The sequence below is a fragment of the Hyalella azteca genome, unplaced genomic scaffold (genome assembly GCF_000764305.2).
Source record: "Hyalella azteca isolate HAZT.00-mixed unplaced genomic scaffold, Hazt_2.0.2 contig16722, whole genome shotgun sequence".
Taxonomy (NCBI): domain Eukaryota; kingdom Metazoa; phylum Arthropoda; class Malacostraca; order Amphipoda; family Hyalellidae; genus Hyalella; species Hyalella azteca.
In genome coordinates, this window is record NW_025946531.1 from 45,035 (window position 1) to 60,213 (window position 15,179).

At 38.8% G+C, this 15,179-nt stretch overlaps 1 protein-coding gene across 1 annotated transcript in view; it reads right to left on the bottom strand.

The window, feature by feature from the left end:
• LOC108678398 (unconventional myosin-Ie) overlaps positions 1–14,757 on the bottom strand; it is a 41,153-nt gene extending 26,396 nt beyond the window's left edge. The window contains exon 1 of the mRNA XM_047885020.1: positions 14,101–14,757. Coding sequence (XP_047740976.1) covers positions 14,101–14,565 — 465 coding nt within the window. The 5' untranslated portion in view covers positions 14,566–14,757. The remainder of the gene's footprint in view (positions 1–14,100) is intronic.
• Between the last annotated feature and the right edge of the window lie 422 nt (positions 14,758–15,179).

The window sequence follows — 15,179 nt, forward strand, 5'->3', positions numbered from 1 at the left end:
TAGCATTCCAGTACAGGACCTGCGTTTATGTAACACTTAGAAACCCTCGAGAACTTGCAGAGCAGCAACAGGAGCCCGGTGATCGTGCTTGGGAATTATACGCGAGAATGAAATTAATAATAGTGTGAAAACAATCAATATTAATAAAAAATATAATGGTAATAAATCTATGCAAAAATGGTCGTAAAAACACAATAATGTCGTAAGTAATTGTCAAGTGTGGATTAATGACATCAACTTCCTCCACAGGCAATTGCAAAACGAGCACAACTTTTAAAGTTGAGTTAGTGTTAGTACAACACGAAACGATTTGCAGAAAACTTCCATATGCATCAAAAAAACGTGAAACTTAAACGCACAAATCCCTTGATATTGAAACATGTACAAGGCATTCGACTGGCACGCTGCTGTACAGGCCCCACAAAAACACACAGAATTGATGATGTGTGGAACTGTATGGCTGAAAGCAATGTACACAAGGAGCAACACAGCAGCTAGTGGGCATCTTGTCATGCTAACAACGATCTTTTGTTCATAACATTCAACGAAATCTTGCAAGAAATACATCCCTTAATGGCTCGGCCGCATCTTCACGGTTAGTTTCGCAATACTGCATACAACAACTAATATCATAAATGCAGTGATTATTAACTTTATTTTCATGTCTGTGAATGAGTTCGCTTGGACGTCGAGAGCATCGCCCGAGAGAACTATTCCTGTATACCGCGCGATCGGCTTTGCCAGGGCAGTACTATCAAAAATAGTTAGGAGTTCGTATCTCCGCCATGAAAACAGCCGAAATTACTGACGGCTTTTCTAGCTAACCCCACCGATCATAGACTAAAAATCGACCGCTACGCGTATTGTGGCCGCTACGAAGATTTATGATGGCTTTGAAAGTACAGCCCAGAGGCCATGCTTTAAAAAAAAGTTGAGAGATCGTAAGTTCATCAGCCAATCATTGACGGCCTTTCAAGCAAAATCCACCAATCATAGATATGAAAATAGAGCGTAAGTACTTACGTTCACTTAGCCAGTTTTGAAAGTATGACCAAGAAGTGCAAGTGACGCGACTGAACTTTTTCCCGTTTCATCCGATTAGGTCAATGGAATTTTTACGAATTACGTTGTACTCGCATTAGTATTATTCATTTTGATTCGAGAACAGCTTGTATGAAATGAACTGATAAATTTAACGTTAGTACAATAGCGGTTGGCTAAATTAAGGCTTTTCGTCAGGTCCTCTCTTATCTTGATTAGATATCTCAGCGTTCAGGCGATGCGAGTCACAACGTATTTCCACACGCCGTTCGAGAATAAATGTGTCCAAATATAGATTTGAAGAAAGAAAGTCCAAAAATAGATTTGAATTAGACATCATCAGTGACAGAAATTAAATATTACCACGCTACACACGGTAACATGAATTTGATGTCTCATGAACGTCTATTCATTTCAATCATATTCTGACACTATGTACACATCTCGAAAATCTAATTTCAAGATAAATTTTAAACATCAAACGCGTAAACGCTTTTCTTTCATCTGTTTCCATCATAATAAGGCACATTTCCGCCAAAGAATTAATGTAGCGACAGTTGAAGTAACGACTGAGCTAGTGTGAGTGATGAAGAGTGCGCGGCGCGATGGCGATCGTCACGCAACTCGCAAGCTGCCTTATTATACATTACTGCTTGGGTAACATAAGTATTTCTATGTGTAGACGGCAGCACTCGTGACTATTGCCTCATACGCCGTTGATAAATTCAAACGCATCTCATATACTGACAGAAAAACGAATAAAATAAACTGGTTTATTAATCTAACAGTTGATGAACGAAATTGAATACACAAAATAAACAAACAACTTTAGTAAAACTGATCCTGAGCTTAAAGCTCTTGAAAATTATTCAAAAGTGTTTCCAGAGAAGAGCACTTCCCTAAATTAAATCACGTAATAACATCTGAACTTTCTCTGCGACGAATCCACATGCGTGATGTCATAATAGGCCACGGAAACAATCCCGTTTCCGCAGCGTAAACAAAAAAAAAAGCGGCCGCACAGGGTCGTTCTGCACGACATTGCATGACGACGTAGTTTTCTACATTGCAGTGCACCGTTACAAGAGAATCTTAAATAAAAAGCACAGGAATAATTCGCAATACATATTTCTGTTCCGTTATGCACTTTGCATTAATTTTTTTTTTTGAACATCAGAATAGTATAATCTGAATATTAGAGAACTTTATTTGACTTAGTAGGTAAACTTCATTCAATTCCGAAATTAATTCAACTAAGGGATTTTCATTCCACAAGATTTACTTAATAGGTAAACTTCCTTCAATTCCCATGCAAATCCCAACTGACGGTTTTCATTTCACAAGAATCTCACTTGCAGCGCAAGGGAAAGATTTATGTAGATCATAAAATTGAAGGGAAAAAGATTTTTTTCAGCCACCGGTAATACAAGAGTGCCGGCCGCTCTTACCCGACAACCATCGCGAACAGATTTATATCATTTATAAGAGGCGCGACCGACGCCCGGATGATCAGCAGAGCGACCAGCACTCAGGATAACCACAAGACGGCTTTCCGTGCGGTCGCGAGGCCGGTGGGACAAATTTGCGGACAACTTTTATATTTATTGATCAATTTCGGCAGTAGCAATTTTTTTCGCGGCTTATTTTGTGATTATTGGCACTGTTTTTTCATAAATCGAAATTTCGATCACTATTTTTGAACAAATATCTTTTTGTGAATTATTTTGGAATTTGCGCTATTTAGAAAGAATTACAATGAGATTTATTTGCAGTTACTTAGGCGGGAAGAGAAACGGCACGGTGTCATTTCAGGCAGAAAATATTTACGCTGTAACGACGCTATGAATTGATATCAATTAATTATTCACAGTTATTTAGATGGCGGTTTGGGCATCATATTGCAGTCATAAGAAAATTCTATTGGTGACCCGAGTAACATTTGTTGATATTAACTTGTGTTTGATCCCAGAAACAGAATTGCGCTTTGCTTTTTTAGATTTAAAGAGATGGTTTATGCTTGAATAACTCAAAGGAACGTCAATATACTGAAACCAGTATGATTTATTTCCGTCTCACATCATATATATACCAGGGAATTGAAGGATATTTCATGAAATTATTATTAGCAATCTTAATAAAGAAGAAGTCGGTAGTTCATGGACGAAGTCGATAGTTTATGGACGAAGTCGGTAGTTTATGGACGAAGTCGGTGGTTTATGGACGAAGTCGGTAGTTTATGGACGAAGTCGGTAGTTCATGGACGAAGTTGGTAGTTCATGGACGAAGTCGAACCCTAGCAATTTCAGAAAGCTACTGATACTGCAGTAGGTGTTTTAGTCCCGCTATGATACGTTAGCCTTATAAAAATATATATGGAATGGAAATGCAACATCACTTCCAATTTCAAAGTATTATTTTAAATCCATTTAACTAATTCATTAGTTCATGTATTATTTCTTCCTTGAAAGAAAGCCTTACTGAATCCTAGTAACGAATAGCTCATTTGGTTTAACATTTTCACGATCAGTCCTATTGAGATGAGAGCTTTCGAGGAGACTACAAGTAACTGGGCAACATGAACGCGATAAGTCAACTGCATAGACGCGCAACTGTGCACCACGCACTATGTAAGAATGTAAACATAGTCGTGTTGAAATATTGATTACTTAACACGTTGACTACGATTGTTTCATCTTGTACTATTTTTAAACAGGGTTGCCAGACGGTCATTTTTTCCGGATAAAATCCGTGATTTAGTTTTTCTCTATTACGTTGGCCGGCTAAAATTTATGATAGGGGTACTTCCTAATTAAATTTTAAATACTGCAAAAAGAAAATAAATGGAATTTTTATAGCGGAACCTAGAAATAAACTAGTATTTATTGAGTTATCGGCCTTTTTTTGCCTTTTTTGTTCTTGGATTTGTCCGATTTTTGGCAACCCTTAATTATGTACCACTACGTCCTGGAGAAATACATTTCGTGGTACGCATATACGGTAATGTAGTCAACGTGTTAATATAATACTATATTATATTAATATTGATATTTACGTGAAAATTTATAAAAAATGAACCCATTATAGAAAGACCGAAGACTTTTGGATTATTGTTTCCTCTAAGAAATAACTCGAAGCACATTGCACATTCTTGGGAACCATTATTTTTATGTAAATTTCTGTACGCAAAATAGAATCGCGTAAAATAGCAATATCAAAAATGTATAACTACTGTATAACACGGAAACGAATGATAGACTGACGCCAACTAACAGCGGATACGAATGACAGAGCGACGACTGCAAACAAAAGTCGCCTGAGTCAATTTTGCCCAAATATTGCGTCGGCTCCCGGTTATGTTGAATTCCGAACTCGTTGACTTCCGTTGTTACATAGCTTTTACAATTATTGCGTAATAAATGTAAGCGACTACGACGCACCCGAGCTAGAACTCTGTGTTTGAGGAAGACAGAGTTTGAACTCGGTGCTTGAGGAACACAGAGTTTGAACCCGGTGCTTGAGTAACACCGAGATATCGATAATATATTTAGAATTCTAGACGATGTATATAGCAGGAACTCGGCGATGGCGTTGCAACACCTCGTGCAATGTGTTGCATAATGGACGAAGTCGGTAGTTTATGGACGAAGTCGGAGTTCATTCATGAAGTCCAATACAATGAAACCAATCATTTGGGCAGGCATTGATCGCCTTCTTGGAATCATACGCTAAGCAGCTTAGCCGGGCAAACACTGCCCGCACATATCGTTCAGAAAGTTCATCTGAATCTAATTTCATTGTAAACCACGTGGAGGTTGAAAATATTATAATCTAAGAAATTGGCATGATTTATAAGTTGAATCGCCTAATTAGCTTAAGCCTAATATGAGTTCGGAAGCGCCATATGGGTGCAGTTCATGAATGCGTTTCCCACGCATGATTCATTGCCTGTATTTGCAAATACGATTCTAGGAATGAGCTTGTCTCATGACGGATGTCCTTCCTGTTATATGCTTGCTGTTTACCATAACCGCCAGCAAATGAATTGTCTTCATTTCAAAAGCCTGTGCATGCAGTTTTGAGATCGCTAGCCATTTGTTTGAGTCCAATAAAAGTAATACGTCGCAGAACTCGTTGAATATCTTCGCCAACATGTCGCATTTTCCTAATTACAAATATTAAAATATTCTCAAGTTATGCAGTCTGGACGAATTTAGAAAGAGAGCCTAAGCTCACGACGACTTACTACTTTTCCGCAGTTAATTGTACCCTACCTCGACCGAATAGACGCAATATTGAATGAAACTAAATCTATGAATCATTAAAATATCAATGGTTAATATAATATAGGTATTAACAGAACCATTAATATTTAATGGTTCTGTTAATACATATTTTTAATTCATAATATATTTTTTAATTCATAATGAACCTAGTATTACTAACTACTTAACGTTCTAAAATTGAATGAGATTAACTGAAAGTTAAATAACTCAGGCTTGGCTATCTAACATGAGAACTTTGGTGAACAGCGTAAAATCTCGTGCTTGTAGACGAGCGATCCATTTATATTCAAAGCACTTCTTGGACAAGATTCCATGCATGTAACCCCGTCGAATGTTTAAGTAGGCAGCTGAAAGCAAGTAACAGAGAAAGTGTGCCTTGTGCCTGCCTTAATTAGCCGCATTTTATGCAGTGAACTCTCAGCAACGAAGTTCAATAACAGATTAATGGCAGATCTCTATACCTAACGCGGATTTACAGAAAAATCTGTTTCGTAATGAAAGATGAAAACAATAACGCTTTTCATTCGAAACTATTTACACGCGCAGATAAAAACATACGCAACCCAGACGCGGAGTAAAAAAGATACGCAACTTTTCCTACGCAGGTGCAGCTTAGTCTAGGAAACGGAAGCTGCAGCCATAATTGTCGTCGGGGCAAAAGAGCTGTGAAACCTACACAGTCTTGCCCATGTTGACATCCGGTCTAGTGACTGTCAACAGTCACGACAGAACCCACATACTACATCTGTAGACTACGTATCGCTTAGGAAACTGCGGCTGTTAATTTCAATACTTCATATAACACAAGTGTTACATGAAATTTTATGCATGAATCATGGATACTCCATGGATTCTGTTTGTGTATAAACGACATCGATGCATCGGGAATGACGTCATACACATCTCACCACATTGCTGTAATTAACACCACACCTTCTTCTAGTTGAGCAGAACAATTAAAATGCCCATGAAAATAAATTCCTTTAAAAAAGCATAAGAAATGACGTTGCAATGTATATTACTTGTATGCGCATATATATACACTTCGTGAACCAAAACAGTTCGTTCATAATTTGTTCAATGTTGCAGTAAAGATACACAGCAACAGGATTTTGCACATGCATTGTGAGCTGAGAAGCCAGAGGCAATAGAAGGAAAATATGTAGCATGTCGCAACGGTATGTAAATAAAGGATGAAGAAGCCTCGCCTCTCAAGTCCTGCTCTCTCTGGTTAACTTTGTCTGAGCACTAGCCAGTCAAATTCATCCATAGTGTGAAACATTTGAACGTACAAGTCTAAAGTCATGCAATTAGTAGAGATATTCTCCCAGTTATACTTTTAAATATTGTTTTTATGATAATTTCCATCACTTTTATTTCTAGCTCATAGATATGCGCAAAATTTTTTTCAAGTGCTGGTTCTGACTCACCCAACATTCCTGACAAAATAGTGAATATCAGAGTAAATGGTGAGCCTGAATATGGCTGGAATTAAAGTGCGCAAAGCACACCATTACACAGGCCCGCACCTGCATGCAGGTGCAGCGAGCCTGCAGCTGCACTTGCCTACAGGTGCAGCGAGCCTGCAGCTGCACCTGCCTATAGGTGCAGCGAGCATGCAGCTGCACCTGCCTACAGGTGCAGCGAGCCTGCAGCTGCACTTGCCTACAGGTGCAACGGAAGTGCCACCGTTCACTGCCGAGCCCAATAAGGGTGGCAGGCGCTGCTGTAAATCCCACACTACCGTTAAATATAACCAAAACTAACCTTAACCTAAATTGGCCTCAACCTAAATTGGCCTTAACCTAAATTGGCCTCAACCTAAATTGGCCTTAACATAAATTGGCCTTAACCTAAATTGGCCTTAACCTAAATTGGCCTAGCTTACTCTAACATAATCTAACTTAACCTAACTTAGCCAAAACATTAATGGAAAACTTGTATATCATTACTGGACAGTGTACTAGACAGCATCGTTGCCGAGTAATAAAGCATACATAACATAGCTTATAAAGAACAAGATTTGACAACATAACGAATTTAAAGCATGAATGCCATTGCTGGAGTATAATTGACAACACAAATTTAACGGAACAAGACAAGTGATCTCGTTTAATTTATTGCCGGGACATCACATGCACATGTCACCAAATTCTAAACTACATAAAGATGGTCAGATCGATCAGCCTATAGGCGGATTTTATTTCCTTAATTCAACAAGCCATCAACAATTATACTATGAAATTAATCCTTAATTCAACAAGCCATCAACAATTATACTATGAAATTAATCATTCTGTGAACAATACTACGAAACATGGTAAATCCATTTCTTTCTTACGGGCAGTGGGAAGAAATAGAAAAATTTTCTAGCGCACCTAGAGCATAATTTTGTAAAAATTGATGACATCGGCAGATTAGAGATAGGTACTTCTCGCAGCCCATGTTCATAGCAAGCAATCTTGTGGACGACGATAAATCTACTGATATTACCACGAGCATTTGAGTGTGTATTGATGTTGATGATGTGATGCTGATGATGTGATGATGATATGATGTTGATAGTGTGATGTTGATGATGTGATGTTGATGATGTGATGTTGATGATGTGATGTTGATGATGTGACGTTGATGATGTGATGTTCATGACATGATGTTGCTGACGTAATGCTGCTGATGTTGATGCGGTGTAAGGTCTGCTGAAGGCCACAACAAGCGAGCCAAGAAGGCGGGCGGTGTATAAGCTGTCAACAAACATAAGCTGCTGCTGCGGCGTGGGAACTGACACGGTTTGCTGCAAATATTTGGACGTGTCTTTAGAATGTTGCATACTGAACGTAAAATACAGAAATCCATAACAGGAAACAATGGAAATTTGTATTGCTTTATAAAGAGATCAAATACCATCATGAGTCAACAAGACTCACACTTTTGATAATCGACTACCTACAGCTGAAGGATTTAAAAGCTCTAGAACGCAGTCCCTTACTGATATAAAGCAAGGAATTGATTTTCACGTCGTTGGGTCATATACAAAGTAGCAGGTGGACGTTTTTTATGAGGATAAGGTGAATTTTTGTGATATTTTATTTTCTTTTAAATTTTTAGCGAATTGGCCACCCAAGCAATCGCGTGACATTAATACTAAATACCGTAGTGATTTACTGTGTCTGGGATGTATGGAAGTATACGAGGGGATACGGAGTGTGGAGTGGGGAGAAATATGCACTGTACCGTCAATATATAGTATATTGCACGTATGCTGTCAGTGCAGCTTGTGCGTATAGATTACAATGATTTTTACACGTTCCCCGCGAATATGATTGCACCACCTTTCCCCTTATTGCGGAAGGCTTTCGGTGGTTGCTGCTTTAGAATATTATTGCAGTTTCTTATCGGTTGTTCAAGGTTATGTGTTCAAGTTATATGTGTTTTATCTAAACTGCTTAAAATATTGCGTCTGGTACACTGATGTCTCAATACGCAGCAGTAGTATATTATTTTTAGTACACATATGGCACAATGTACGCGGGGATCTGTTAATTTCAATGCGTCGATCCCGCTGCTCTCACCAGTTTGATTATCAATATAATATATAACAAATAAAATCTGCAGCATCCCAATTCCAATGAAGGTCGATTCAATATTACCGTGCCAGAATTCGTGCTGATTTAATATTTGTGGAACTGATGGTACAAGGACTCATTTGTCCCAAGACAAATACAAACAAATTGCGTGCAGAAAAGGCACAAACTTTCCCGTGTTCGGCAGTAGTAGGTCATAAATATTGATGGCTTGTCGTGACCGCCATTAGAGGCTAACAATGCTCATTGTTAATCACAACTCATAAAACTGGAGCCGCATACGTGAAAATTCGTGAGTTCTCACAACTCATGAAACTGGAGCCGCATACGTGAAAATTTCTGAGTTCTCACAACTCATGAAACTGGAGCCGTATACGTGAAAATTTCTGAGTTGTCACAACTCATGAAACTGGAGCCGTATACGTGAAAATTTCTGAGTTGTTACAACTCCTCATAAAACCGGGAGTTGTCACTCATGATATACTTCGCTTGACGTGAAGTTTGTGACTGGTTGGCCTTGGCTGAACCATTGGTAAATTGTGATTGATTATAGGATTAAATATAACGCGAATATTTGAACAGGTGGTAATTGAACTAGACTGGTGAAATGCTTATTTTCATTTACCGTTTGAGGGAGAATACGGGTATAGACGTGATTATAAGAAGCTCCAAAAGTGTGAAAAATAGTTTTAAAATAGGATAGAAGTATTTAATGCGGAGCTTTCATTTAATGATTGATAAAATTTTTCACTTCGTTGATACTGTGATGGTTCTCAATTCAAATTATTTGAATTGAAATAAGTAGAAGTGATATACGATTCAAAGCTCATAATCTAGTAAACCTCGGATCTTTTGAAAGAAAAATGCTTAAATACTACGTAAGTAAAATTTGTAAAGTATACCAAGTAAAATACTCAGTACTATATCAAGATATTCAACAAATACAAGCTCATTATTGACTGTCGGCTCGCTAGGCAGGCAGCCTCTGAACAAGAAATGAAGAAGTATTAGAAATATACACTACAAATAACAGTACATATTAGACGTTATACTATGTGATATTAGCGGCACGCGGCGATCAAACGAGACCTTCGAGTATAATATACGTGTCACTAGATTAAAAACAGGTTGGGACTGATCTACATAGCTATAGCCACTGATCTACAAGTAGCCACTGATCTACTATAGTTGCAGCCACTGATCAATATAATTGTAGCCACTGATCTGCATAGTTGTAGCAACTGATCTACATAGTTGTGGCTACTGATCTACATGTAGCCACTGATCTACATAGTTGTGGCTACTGATCTACATAGTTGCAGCCACTGATCAATATAATTGTAGCCACTGATCTGCATAGTTGTAGCCGCTGATCTACATAGTTGTGGCTACTGATCTACATGTAGCCACTGATCTACGTAGTTGTAGCCACTGATCTACATAGTTGCAGCCACTGATCTACATAGTTGCAGCCACTGATCAGTAACTTATATCAAAGGCTCATATACATCTTACTTCCATGCATCTGCGGTCGATGCAGGGAGTGCTGCATCCAGGAACTGAAGACTGCACCCCAAGCGACAGAAAGTTCACAGTCCAGTACTCACCGATGGTTAAATTAACCTGATGTTATCTACAGTGCTCCACAGTATAGTCATTGGTGCTACATGCAATATTTTTATCATATATTAATAATTACAAGATTGAAAGCAATGATCTCTTGATTACTTTTTGCCCCACACAATCTTAATTTACAGCATCACTTTCGAATCACTCAGCCTGGGTGTGAAGATTAATAAGCGCGGCCTTGATGTTGATTACGGACGCCAAATTTCAGCGCGGTAAGCTATAAACGCTCCCACATGCATTAAGATATAGCCTTTGACGTCAAACTATGACGTACAGCCTTACAGGCCACGCCAGACGATAACGTGACGTCGAAATATCATATGGGGACCGAGTCACACGAAAGCATGACGTCATATCATAGAATATAACGTCGGACTATCATATAGACACCGCGTTACATAACATAACATACGGTAGTGATGTCGGCGCTGAAGTGTAGGCCTGGGCCTATACTTTCAAAAAAAGTTAAGAGATCGTAAGATCATCAGCCAATCATTGACGGCCTTTCAAGCAAAATCAACCAATCATAGACAAGAAAATAGAGCGTAAACACTTACGTTCACTTAGCGATCTTTGAAAGTGTGGCCCCTGATGTGGCCTGTCGCCGATTCTTTTCCTTTTCGTGCCTTGTTCACAGAAGATGTAAAATCGTGTCATTTGACCGGATCTTTTCATGACTGACACGACAGCATGCCATCATATGATGGAATATAACGTCGAAATATCATGTGCAGACTGCGTCACACGACAGCGTGACGTCATATGAAAGAATATGACGTCATATGATAGAATATGACATCATAAGATAGAATATGACGTCATGTTTGATTCCTAAGACAGGTTTGCTGTTCCCACGCGAGTTCCAATCGCTCCTGAGGCGCCGCTGTCTGGACAACATTTTATCATAAATATCGAGGTTTGGATATACTTAGCTGTTCTCTTCCCCTTTATTTAAACATACTATAATGTTCTTTGTTGATAACTTATAATTCAACTTTTGTGTTCTTATAAATGAAAATAAGAGGAAAAGAGAAACGGCGCATAATAACCTTGACATCAATTTGCAGTCATGCAGGAACCTGAGGGTGATGGGAAGCCAGTTCTTTATACATACGCTTAGGATATTTTTTATTTAGATGATTCGTGTGTATAATTAGTTTTGATCCCTATTATTCCTACTTGACTGACTCTAGTAACAAATTCAAAATAAACAGGAAGTAACAGCCGAACTTCTACCAGCGATGACAGAAGTATAATCGAGGACATATTAATTTCAATTTCAATGGCAATTAATTAAAATAACGAATAGGAAATATCACAGGACGTGCAATTAAAGAGACGACAAAGGCTGGTTGTACAGCATCGTGTATAGGACTTCAAGGACGCGGTAGCTGCACGCAACAGGGACTCGATATCCGCTAACGAAGTGATCCCTAAACTAGGGTAAATTACCCTACGACGTAAATTACCCCACCACTGAAATTACCCTATTAAGAAAATTTTCCTATCAAGAATATTACCGGTTTGAGGAAATAAATCAATTAGTCGGTGTTAATGAAAGGGTAAATGGTTTCATTAAACAAGCCATATCAACTCAAATTATTGTAGGTAAATCGATAATGTTCCCTTTTTGAGACAAGTAAAACATGATTACGGCGAAACGTTAAATTTAGTATCAACCAGGAAACGTTAGATAATCATAGCTCTTTTGAATACTATGGCTGAGTGTCACTGAGAGTGTCAATCATTTGATATACCAAAGTCAAAATAAGACATTAGAAACTATGTCCAGTTCACAATTCGATCAAATGCACCAAAAACACGGTAGCTCCACATCTCATCTTTTCTTGATCATGCATACCGACTACCCTAGCAATTTCAGAAAGCTACTGATACTGCAGTAAGTGTTTTGGTGTCGCTATGATACGTTAGCTCTATAAAAAATATAAATGGAATTGATATGCAACATCACTTCCTATTTCAAAGTATAATTCTAAAATCTAAATCCATTTAACTAATACATTGGTTCATATATTATTTCTTCCTTGAAACAAAGTCTTACTGAATCCTAATAAAGAATAGCTCATTTGCTTTATTTTCACGATGAGTCCTATTGAGATGGGAGACTACAGGTAACTGGGCAACAAGAACGCGATAAGTCAATTGCATAGTCGCGCAACTGCGCACCACGCACGATGTAAGAATGTAAACATAACCGTGTTGAAATATTGATTACGTAGTATAATACCGTACTATATTATATTAATATTGATATTTACGTGAATATTGACAAAAAATGCATCCGTTATAGAAAGACCGAACATTTTTGAACCATTGAAATAACTTGCAGCACATTGTACATTCTTGGGAACCATTATTTTTCTGTAAATTTCTGTACGGAAAATAGAATCGCGTAAAATAAAAATATAAAAAATGAACAGCAGAGTCAGAAAACGTCCACTGTATAACACGGATACGAATGATAGACTGACGCCAACTATTACGGCTGATACGAACGGCAAAGCGACGACTGCAAACAAAAGTCGCGTGAGTCAATTTTGCCAAAATATGGCGTCGGCTCCCGGTTACGTTGAATTCCGAACTCGTCGACTTCCGTTGTTCCACAGCTTTTACAATTATTGTGTAATAAATTTTAGTGACTACGACGTACGCGTGTTTAAACTCGGTGCTTCAGAAACACCGAGTTTGAACTCGGTGTTTGAGTAAAACCGAGTTTGAACTCGATGCTTAAGGAACACCGAGTTTGAACTCGGTGCTTGAGGAACACCGAGTTTGAACTCTGTGCTTGAGGAACACTGTGCTATCGGTAGATATTTAGACGATGTATATAGCAGGAACTTCTCGATGGCGTTGCAACACCTCGTGCAATGTGTTGCATCGTCACGGGGCGGGAGATATCAGAGTGATATAAGGAGATGTGAGGTGTTGCGTCAGGCTCCGCATTGCTTAGCCACTCCAGTTGCATAAATACAGAGAACGCAACCTGCGACACCTGTAGGAACGGTCAGGGTCAAAGCGCTTACACTTTTTAATGTAACTCTTACTGAGCAGCAGATCGCGTTCGAAGACTTAAACTCATAGGGATTTACTACATCATTTTGTGGGCCTGCATTTTTGTATGTAGAGAAACATTATTTTCTGTGGTGTATGCGGTTACTGGCCATGCATTGTAGAGAACCCTTGTATAAATAAATGGTCTATAAATAAAGCGAGCATGGTCTGTGCATCAGCAGCCCGTATCATGGAGTTACGCATCGAGATGCCTGTACATGATAGCATATTATGGAGATATTCACTATATTAATCGTCAATATTCACTGAGAGTATAAGAAGATTTAATAATTTGCAACAAGTCAACTTAAAATTTGTCCAGTCCAAGTTATGTTATTTGTTACCTAAACCCGTAGAAACATAATAGGTGTCGACACTTCTACGCGACAAGCAAACAAAGGATACAGTTTGAAAACTAGCTTTTTGGGAGTGATAGGAACAAATAAGATAGAATTCATGCAACAAACCTCGGTACAATTAATTCATCTTACCTTAGTACGGCCATCTGGCACAACATGGAAGTCGTTCTTCTTGCGGACTGTCTTCCTGTCATCCACGATAGCACTAAAAATTCCGCCTAATTTCGACTCGCTCCACGACTTCTTGGCAAGAGGTACTTGGTCGCCGGAAGCTCTGTGGTCACTAGGTCGGGTGTGCTCTGCATGTCGACCATTACTATGCGTACCATTGCTGTTACCACTAGGATAGTTATTTGCACCAAGATCTTGTTTATTGTTGTGGCCACCACTGCCGTTCTTGCTTGGACAGGCTGCAGAATAATCGTGTTGATCACCAGCACATCCGTTGCCGTTAGGGTGGTGGTTTCTTTGGCAAGGGTCATTGTAGGTTTTGGGAGCGGGGGCGCCGTGGAGGGCCATGGCTAGAGCCTTCCTAGGATCGGGGAGACTGCTTGCCGAGAGCGATGAACCCGTCGTAGTTTTGTTTGAGAAACGCATTTTTACAACGGTTTACACTCACACTATGCTTCTTAAATATGTTTTTGTCTCAGAAATTAAACACCTTACAGACCACACGTTACAAAAGCAGTGAATTCACCGTATACACTTTGTATATAGAAGCGAATCAATCGCCTCAACTAATAAATAAAATCTCATGAATGATAACACCTCTACGGGAAATAAAAAACACATCACTAAATTGTTCAGATAAATGATTTCGCTACCGATAAGAGATGTAAGACTGAAGCAATATAATTGCCAGTATCGAAAAACGTACGCATCCTGTTCACGTAGAACATCCACTTCCAACAAACGATGAATATTAGCGGAACAAATTTTAGCGTCTCACCCATTTGTTTGAAACCCAGAGAGCAATTCAACTTGAGTTGTTAAATTCCACGCAGAAATTGCTGTCAAGAGATGCGTGTTGCATATCAGAAATTGGAGCGTGTCGAGTGAATGTAAGCTGAGTCGCCTCGAGTTGTGAGTGGTAGGAGATACACGAGTGGTTATTGCAACGCCGGTGTCGTATGAACTACAAGTTTCCTGTTGAATTTTCTTTATTTTATGCATTTAAAAATATTTCAGTCGTCATCCTTATTACGATCAAT